Genomic DNA, 9,996 nt, shown 5'->3' with positions numbered 1-9,996 from the left:
TGACAAAATTTTATTTCAGGGTTGTGGAAATAAAACATATTAATGCATTATAATATTTATTATGTAAAAATGAAATTGACTTACAAGGCACTTTTAATTATGGTCATAAGAATGTTTGTGTACCCACCATAAAATCTAATCTCGTTAATACACATATAGGTACTCTATCTACTCGATTCTCTGCTAGGGTCACATAATTATATGTAGACAATAATACTACATTCGGGCACCACTGTGATTCAGCTTTCATAGTATTTTTGAAAAAGTTCTACCTAGCTATTTAGCAGTGTTACAGAAAAAGTGATTCGTGAAAGGTGAGGAATCATTAAGGATTTTTGATATGCGTTAACATTTCTTAATACTTTGGATATACTTTATACCTATACTTACAATAAATAGGAAACAATGTATTTAATATATCATTTTGTTACTACTGTCCTCCCTTCGGTGCACTCATCATTTGCCACATATAAAAACGTCACAATGTATTTCTATAACATCAGTACACACACTTCGCCACCAAGTAGGTATAAATTATCATATCTTTCCTGTGCGTTCACTGATATCTGTCAAGAATTTCAAACATTGTTTTAGGATTCTGCAGGCTCTTTGTCCACCAAAGCGAAGAGGAGATGTATTTTGATAACCAATCAGATTTCATTATTTCCGCATCTCCTTCCGTATCTGCTTCGGTGGAAATGGATCAAGAGAATGGAAATGGAGGAAGAGAGGTCTCATTTGGCTATAGAATATTGTGCCGCGTCGAGCGTGCTATGAACACAGCTCACATCTCTCCGCTCTGGTGGAAATAACCTGACAGCTTCGCTTTTATCTCCTCTCCTCTCTGCTTTGGTGGATACCGGGCCTTATTCTGACCTAAGTACATAATTCAGTATTTCATTTTATTAGTACCTACATTTTGCAAAGAATAAACCAATATTGATAATAAAAATTTATTTTTGATTACATTCTCAAAGTACTAAGTACCGATTAGTAAATAATTTTATGCATATAAAACAATATATTATATAAATCTTATATCTTACGACGAAATAAGTTAAGGAAGAAATAACAATTTGACTATAAAACGAAAATTGTTTTTGAATTGCTTGTCATGTTTACAATACTCAGGGCGCTGCAACCTGGAATAATATAAACATAATTTTAACAAGTTGAAGATAATTAATACAAAATATTTGCGACATCTTATCACTAATTAATAAACATAAAAAAAATATTTACAGAATATTAGATCCTAAAGTACAAATTAAATTTGTAACCAAAATTTACGCACGATGTGGGACTCTTACCCGCGCCTGGAGTATCCGTTTGAACGGGCGCTTACGAACTGTAGCTAACGTTTCGAGTGATGTATGGTCTTGTTCAACACTCAACTCTCTGGTTGTGGCTCGGACGGAACCCGAGAGGCGCGGGTAAGGGTCCCGCATCGTCCGTAAATTACGAGTACCGCGTCATTATTTTGGTTACAAATTTATTTTGTTTAAGTCAAAGTCAAATAAACTTTTTTCATTTAGGTATAAACTAAGCACTTTCAAATTACTGCTGGAAAAAGTTGAACTCGTGAGAAGAACATACAATAAACTCAATGGCCACTCTTTTCAATCAAATTGAGTACCTTTTTTACAATGGCTGTATACTACATGTATATACATAACAAATCAGATTGTTAATTAATCCCAGAAGTGTGTATATCACTTTAAAATAAATAATTACCTGCTACGTGACAGAAATAATAATAACACCCTTCATTAGAATTCTTCAACAGAGCTGTAGACTACATGATATGAGCATTATTTACAATAAGAGTCGCGATAGCATATTGTGCATGTGTTCTTTTATTTAAAAAAAAATAATTGAAATGTCGCTACTACGTGTTCAGTCCTGTATCAATAGGTTATAAACCTCATAAAAGCAATGAAACAGGACAATGTAGGTACGTATATTTTGCCATTAATATTATTTAGATCCTTGCTCCTCCAATAAGCTTACAACAACAAATTTTCCAATTGGCCAAATTTCAGGGTTCAAATTTCAAAGAATCTTGTTGGTTTTATTTCACCTAAAGAACATTATTATGAATAAACTTTTGATTGACTTGATTTTCGTATCAAGTAATCTCTGAGATATCTATATTTTTGATGTTTTAAGTCAACTTGATTTTTTCGCACAATTCTAGAGAACAGGTCTTCGCGTTTTTTTTATGAGAATAAGGGACGAGACGAGCAGGACGTTCACTACAATTGCGCTCATCACCTTGAGACGAAGATGTTAAGTATCATTTGCCCCGTAATTACACTAGCTACGGCGCCCTTCAGAAAGAAGCACATTACTGCTTCACGGCAGAAATAGGCGCGGTTGTGGTACCCATAATCTGGCCGGCTTCCTGTGCAAAGGAGTTTACTGGTCCCACGTCATTGCATAAAACGAACTTGGCAAGCGTTGGTTTGGTTGTTGTTTTGTTGAGTAGAGGTGAACTCACCACGAGAAGGTTGCCGCTTTTGGCGCGTTGAATGGCGGGTTGCGGTCCGTGGGTCACCTCGATGGTGCCGCCCTGTTTGCCGTTCACCAGGTTATGTGCAATGCTAGACATGAGAAAATATCAAAAAATTATTATGAATCACAAAACTAAGTCGATATTTTAGTTATATTATTTTTAGGTAAGTAATATTTTTATGTTAGTTATGTCCATAATCCTCTTCAACGTTATATTTTTGTACTTATAATTGTTACTACCTACTGGAAGACAGTGCTTTTAAATCCTTCGACCATCTAGTTAGTAGATTTATATCTCACATTCTTATCTTTCCAAACTTCTGCTCAAACTAACAACCCAGGTCGCAAACTACGAGAGATAGGTATTAAATATAGAAGTTCTCTGAATTGCAATTGTCGCATATGGTTATGTTGTCGATAGTTGGCGCGTTCACTGAGACCTACAGTACAAGACTCATTGTTAATGTACCTGTGTATGTAAATGGTAGTAAATATATCGTTTTTTTTTTGCAGTCATAGTAAAGTCTATGTCAAGCTTGGAAGAAGATAATTTGTGTAAAACTGTAAGTATATATTATTCATTAAATTGACGTATCCTTCGCTGTATCAAGTACATATTTGATCGAAGCTCTTACGTTCTCGTGTCAACAATCTCGACGATCTCGGGTCGCTTGGTGTAGTCCGTGACTATGGTGAGGGCCTCGATCACGTGCGACACCGATATAATTAAATCCCCCTGAAACAGTTATAAATTTAATTAAAATAATTGTCTTTGGTGCAAGACACTCAAGCCTGTTTTCAATGATATTAAATAAACAAATAAGTAACCGACCTACAATATATTGAATTAACATTCGATAGAATAGCTAATCTGAAACTACGTCTAAGTAGGTATCTACTATGCTAAGTGCGATGAAAGTCTTCGACCGGTTGATTTTATTGTTTCTCAACAATAAATAATCGTTTGCGCTTAGCTATCTATAGGTGAGTAATATCCGATAAAATACTAATCAATACATACCAGTCGTATTTGTATCTGCAGTTATAAATACCGATGTTTAAAAGCAGTTAACGATTCTTTAACATTCGGTTGAGTAGGTATTGAAGGAATTACTAATTTTAAGCTATGCGGCTATAGATAACTGTAATCACATAATGAAATTTTACTACGAATCTACGCAGAAATATCCCGCCTTTTTTTATGAAAATAAGGGACCAGACGAGCAGGACGTTCAGATGGTAATTGATACGCCCTGTCCATTACAATGCAGTGCCGCTCAGGATTCTTGAAAAACCCAAAAATTCTGTGCGGCACCACAATTGCGCTCGTCACCTTGAGACATAAGATGTTAAGTCTCATTTGCCCAGTAATATCACTAGGTACGGCGCCCTTCAGACCGAAACACAGTAATGTTTACACAATACTGCTTCACGGCAGAAATAGGCGCCGTTGTGGTACCCATAATCTAGCCGGCTTCCTGTGCAAGGAGCCTCCCTCTGGTAAACCCCCTCACCTTATCCTTTTTCAGCTCCTGGGGTATCTTGACGAGAGCTAGTCCATCAGACTCGTTGGTGACGACGACCCTCAGCTTGTCGACGGGCAGGCGGTGCTTCAGCTTGTACGTCTTGCGAGCGGCCGCATCGAGTACGTAGAGCGCTTTGTCGGACGCCAGCAGAGCACGCTCGCGGGGTTTGTACCCGCGCCGGTCGTACTTCACAGCTTCACACGAATACTGCAACAGAGTCGTTTGACATGACTGGTCTTTGTGCCAGGTCTTCGTACGTAGGACCCTACAAATAACAGCTCATTGCCTTCTTAATGCAAATTAAATACCTAAATTCTACTTAATTACCTATAACTAAGCTTGTTAGGCTATATTATACCTAAGTCGTACCTAAATAGGCTAATCATTGTAATATTGTCACATGTCATTGCACAGACAATAACATAAACCTTACCGTCTATTTTGTACAATTAAAAAAGTATAGGCATTCTAAAGCGTTACTCAAAAGCGTCATACTTTGGAAACATTTTGACAATGGCTAATTTTGTAAAAATGTACGCCCAAGTGACCAATATTTTTTTTAATTCTATACAATATATGATGTAGTTAATAAGGGGTTATGTGAATCACACCCACATTTCGTGTGCTTTATTTTTAGGTCTCAACGTTAGATATGGTAGGCCAATCTATAAGCGGACACAATTGCAGAATATGTATCATTACTAAATATTTTCGCACAGAAAAGACCATTACTTCCTACCAATAAATAAAGAAAATAAGGCTGATAACTCACGATGAGCTGTTCGCCGCTGGGCCATGAGGGAGATGCCATGAATGTATTCCTCAACACGCGATGCTCCTCCGTCAGACGGTCGTCGACAAATCTCTCGCCGACGCTGCTTGGATAACTATTCTTCTTGCCTGTATACACAACCTTTAATCACTAATGAATTATGGACGAAAAGTATCTACTAAGATATTGAGGGGTTGGAGCAAGATAATGCCTAAAAGGGGCAGATCCAGCTAGGTATAGACTAATGCCGTCATCTTTGGTCTGGTTCACCCCTGTCTGTGCTCGAACCATTTAAGCATCATGTTAAGCAGAGTTACTCGAATTATTGCTATCCAGCAGGTAGACACTTAGTGAATAGCTGTATCGCTTGGTTTCGCTTAGATACGTCATTTCATTTATCACGAAGTGAGTTGTTTGACATGATTTCTTTGCTTCTACTAACTATAAACTTATCAGATGACCCGGTCGATACACCTAATGGGTCTTCATCGCTTCTGTAATTCCTCTGGTGTTGCAAGAGAGTATGTAAGGCGATGATCATTTCTTGTACTCCTATTCCGTGACCCACAGGCTCGTTTTCCCTGCTATTTCAATAAATTGCAATATTATTAATTTCAAACGTAGCAAACATAGGAATCTGCAAATGTTTAATCACATTTCTAAACTGAAAATGAGCAGTACAAAACTCCGTTAGTTATTAATTTATTTATTCAGAGGAATGATCATTTTGATAGCAAATTTGAGCTATATTCAAAAACCAAAATTGGACGAACATAAGAATTGTTTCTGGTCCGAAAATACCAACCTTTGAACATCTTCTCCGCCAAAACCTTCAGCTCGAACTGCTTTTTCTCAGCAGGCGACAATGCCAGACGGTATTTCCTGGCGAGGTGCGCTCTGTGCAACCGATGCAGCTCCTTCGAAGCCTCTTGGCAAGTTGCGGGGCAAATCGGCCATGATAAGTCCAGCAGTTTTTTCGGGAGCTGAGTAGAAAGTCTCTTTAGCCAGTGGACTTTGGCGATGGCGAGGAAACGCCGGTTTTCTGGGGTTTCTGGTCCATTCCTTGTTATGAATCCTTATGTGGAAAATAATGAAGCAAACACTTTTTAATAAAGTATTATTAAATAGTAAAGTCAAAAAGAATTTCGGTGCATATAATAGAAATGGATATTTAAATTTAAAGTTTCATTCTAATGTATTTTTGGAATTCTGATGCTTTATATGCTATGTTTTATATAAAATAACACAATTTTTCAAACATTCTTTCTTCATTTAATATCTCCATAATCATTACCTCATATATTATAAAATATTTTTTTACAATACCTATTTAAGTAGCAGAAAAGTTTTACTATAATCTTCTTTTGCATTCATCTGCTTTGGTATAAAGCCTATAAAGCTATATGGATTAAAATGCTGTTGAACGATATCTTATATTCCAAAGACTGTGAATAAATTACCTTTGATAAAAGCCCTGATGACGTCGGCAGCTTTTCTCCGTCTCTCCCGCAGTCTTTGCGCCAGGAACCTCCTGACCCACTTTTGTATGATGATGGCAGACTCTTTCATCTTGAGGTACTGCTTCCTCTGCCAGTATCCTCGCCAGCGGCTCTGAATGATCGTTGCGATATCATTCTTCTTTATCTGGAAGGCGTCTTCTGTCTCGAACAGCGTTTTCGGGAATCGTATGAAGATTTTTGTGCTGTGAAAAGTGTCTGATGAGAACATTTTATGGGTTGTTGATAGAATTTTGGAACAAAAGATGGCTAATGAAAAATGACTGATGATTTATGGTAATTTTACCATTATTACCATTATATTTATATATCAAATTTGTCAATAAGAACGATAATCAAGAATGTTCTTGATTATTGTTCTTATTGACTTGATTATCGTACTATGTAGTTTGTAGAATGTTCTTCATTATCGTACTATGTAGTTTGTAGAATGTTCTTGATTATCGTACTATGTAGTTTGTAGAATGTTCTTGATTATCGTACTATGTAGTTTGTAGAATGTTCTTCATTATCGTACTATGTAGTTTGTAGAATGTTCTTGATTATCGTACTATGTAGTTTGTAGAATGTTCTTGATTATCGTACTATGTAGTTTGTAGAATGTTCTTCATTATCGTACTATGTAGTTTGTAGAATGTTCTTGATTATCGTACTATGTAGTTTGTAGAATGTTCTTCATTATCGTACTATGTAGTTTGTAGAATGTTCTTGATTATCGTACTATGTAGTTTGTAGAATGTTCTTGATTATCGTACTATGTAGTTTGTAGAATGTTCTTGATTATCGTACTATGTAGTTTGTAGAATGTTCTTGATTATCGTACTATGTAGTTTGTAGAATGTTCTTGATTATCGTACTATGTAGTTTGTAGAATGTTCTTGATTATCGTACTATGTAGTTTGTAGAATGTTCTTGATTATCGTACTATGTAGTTTGTAGAATGTTCTTCATTATCGTACTATGTAGTTTGTAGAATGTTCTTGATTATCGTACTATGTAGTTTGTAGAATGTTCTTGATTATCGTACTATGTAGTTTGTAGAATGTTCTTGATTATCGTACTATGTAGTTTGTAGAATGTTCTTCATTATCGTACTATGTAGTTTGTAGAATGTTCTTGATTATCGTACTATGTAGTTTGTAGAATGTTCTTGATTATCGTACTATGTAGTTTGTAGAATGTTCTTCATTATCGTACTATGTAGTTTGTAGAATGTTCTTGATTATCGTACTATGTAGTTTGTAGAATGTTCTTGATTATCGTACTATGTAGTTTGTAGAATGTTCTTGATTATCGTACTATGTAGTTTGTAGAATGTTCTTCATTATCGTACTATGTAGTTTGTAGAATGTTCTTGATTATCGTACTATGTAGTTTGTAGAATGTTCTTGATTATCGTACTATGTAGTTTGTAGAATGTTCTTGATTATCGTACTATGTAGTTTGTAGAATGTTCTTGATTATCGTACTATGTAGTTTGTAGAATGTTCTTGATTATCGTACTATGTAGTTTGTAGAATGTTCTTGATTATCGTACTATGTAGTTTGTAGAATGTTCTTGATTATCGTACTATGTAGTTTGTAGAATGTTCTTGATTATCGTACTATGTAGTTTGTAGAATGTTCTTGATTATCGTACTATGTAGTTTGTAGAATGTTCTTGATTATCGTACTATGTAGTTTGTAGAATGTTCTTGATTATCGTACTATGTAGTTTGTAGAATGTTCTTGATTATCGTACTATGTAGTTTGTAGAATGTTCTTGATTATCGTACTATGTAGTTTGTAGAATGTTCTTGATTATCGTACTATGTAGTTTGTAGAATGTTCTTGATTATCGTACTATGTAGTTTGTAGAATGTTCTTCATTATCGTACTATCTAGTTTGTAGAATGTTCTTGATTATCGTACTATGTAGTAAATCAGGATATTTTTCAAAAGTGAGATTTTATCAACATTTTCACAATACAACCGATTACCATCAAAAAGCCTCTTCTTAATTGGACGTAATTCCAGAAAAATGTTCTAAGCCACAATCATGTCGAAACTGAGTTAAGATCACAAAACTGTTCACGTGATTTATATTAACGGACTGGCAAAAAATGGCAGCCCCACTCTTTAAATGATATCATGACCTAGTAACCCAGCCCACATGTATGGAATACACTAATATTTATTAAACATTAAACACGAATTTCTTAAAATATGATGTTTGTGGCTTGGATCGTTTTTCAGAAACTACGTCCAATTTATACTAAGGAATTCTTATTCTTTTGTATAATTTAGTTGTTAAGTGTGTTTTTCAGGTCTTCCTATACTAAGTATTTATTATTTAATAAACTTTTTTTGATCAAAATAACTAAGGGTATGTTCCGATATGCATTGCAAGCACTGCACAGTGCTATCATTGTAGAAAAATTCGTTCCGTTATGGACTGCCAGTATACTGCCGCAGTACCCTAGGGAAATATATGACGTCATAAATCGCCGCCATATTCTACTGTGAGCACTGGCGTTTTCGAGGTAAGGTACTCGCAGTACGTTGATCACGTGACCAGTCAAAACCACTCGAGTGCCTAACGTTTTATAAACGATACCTACAGTTTAATCCCAAATATTTTTAATTTGACAGTACTCCAACAACAGTTTTTTTTACTGAACTAGAAAACTTTAATACACCCATTTGGGACACCCACCTATACGGGATTGCGTTCCGTTTTAAATAGTACCCAATATAAGTGGCTATAAAGAACGGCTTCACAGTATACTAAATTGACGTCACACTGTACAGTGGTCGCAATGCATATCGGAACATACTCTAAATAAAATCCTCGCAAAATACAAAGGACTGTTACTTATTTAATAAGTTACTTGACTCTTTCAAAGTATAAGAGATCCAAAGGACATTTGGTCATTGTTCTCTGTCAGCAATCAGTTTCATGTTTTTGGTATATGTTCAATATATTAAAGAAAATAATAGAATAATTGAAAGGAATACTGACTTGCCCATTCTGAAATCTTCTTTATCATAGCCCAGAGCCTGCACAAGTTTGTGTACTCCATCTCTCGCTGGTCCTCTGAAGTTTGGCCAAGTTTCCAAACTGAGACACTTGTATCTGAAGTTATGATAAAATATTTTAGAATATACTGCAATTACTTTATCTGTATTTTTTTAATGAAAATAAGGGACGAGACCAGCAGGACGTGCAGCTGATGTTAATTGATAGGTACGCCCTGCCTATTGCAATGCAGTTCCGCTAAGGATTCTTGAAAAGCCAAAAAAATAATGAGCAGCTCTAAAATTGCGCTCGTCACCTTGAGACATAAGATGTTAAGTCTCATTTGCCCAGTAATTTCACTAGTTACGGCGCCTTTCAGACCGAAACACAGTAATGCTTACATATTAATGCTTCATGGCAGAAATAGGCGCCGTTGTAGTACCCATAATCTAGTCGGCATCCTGTGCAAAGGAGCCTCCCACTGTATATCTGCTCTTACCACTTGATATAGTCCACGACATATTTTGTAGCCAAGCAAAGTACCCTTTCACTCCTCACCCTGCAGGTTATGACAACTCTGGTTGCAGATTATAAATCACGCGCCTCTAATTTGTAAGAAAATCAAATTAAAAGTACTTTTTCTGTTCTAATGAAACAAACTACAAATTG

At 35.7% G+C, this 9,996-nt stretch overlaps 1 protein-coding gene across 2 annotated transcripts in view; it reads right to left on the bottom strand.

The window, feature by feature from the left end:
- Positions 1-43: 43 nt before the first annotated feature.
- LOC126979071 (unconventional myosin IC) overlaps positions 44-9,996 on the bottom strand; it is a 71,236-nt gene continuing 61,283 nt past the window's right edge. For both annotated transcript variants that reach the window (XM_050828266.1, XM_050828277.1), the window contains exons 13-20: positions 9,331-9,444; positions 6,273-6,514; positions 5,618-5,887; positions 4,813-4,940; positions 4,029-4,247; positions 3,150-3,250; positions 2,501-2,603; positions 44-1,142 (exon numbers count right to left, since the gene is read on the bottom strand). In XM_050828266.1, the coding sequence (XP_050684223.1) occupies positions 1,128-1,142; positions 2,501-2,603; positions 3,150-3,250; positions 4,029-4,247; positions 4,813-4,940; positions 5,618-5,887; positions 6,273-6,514; positions 9,331-9,444 (1,192 nt within the window). In that variant the 3' untranslated portion in view covers positions 44-1,127. The remainder of the gene's footprint in view (positions 1,143-2,500; positions 2,604-3,149; positions 3,251-4,028; positions 4,248-4,812; positions 4,941-5,617; positions 5,888-6,272; positions 6,515-9,330; positions 9,445-9,996) is intronic.

This window comes from Leptidea sinapis, chromosome 3 (assembly GCF_905404315.1).
Source record: "Leptidea sinapis chromosome 3, ilLepSina1.1, whole genome shotgun sequence".
NCBI lineage: Eukaryota > Metazoa > Arthropoda > Insecta > Lepidoptera > Pieridae > Leptidea > Leptidea sinapis.
This window is presented reverse-complemented; position numbering and strand designations above follow the sequence as displayed.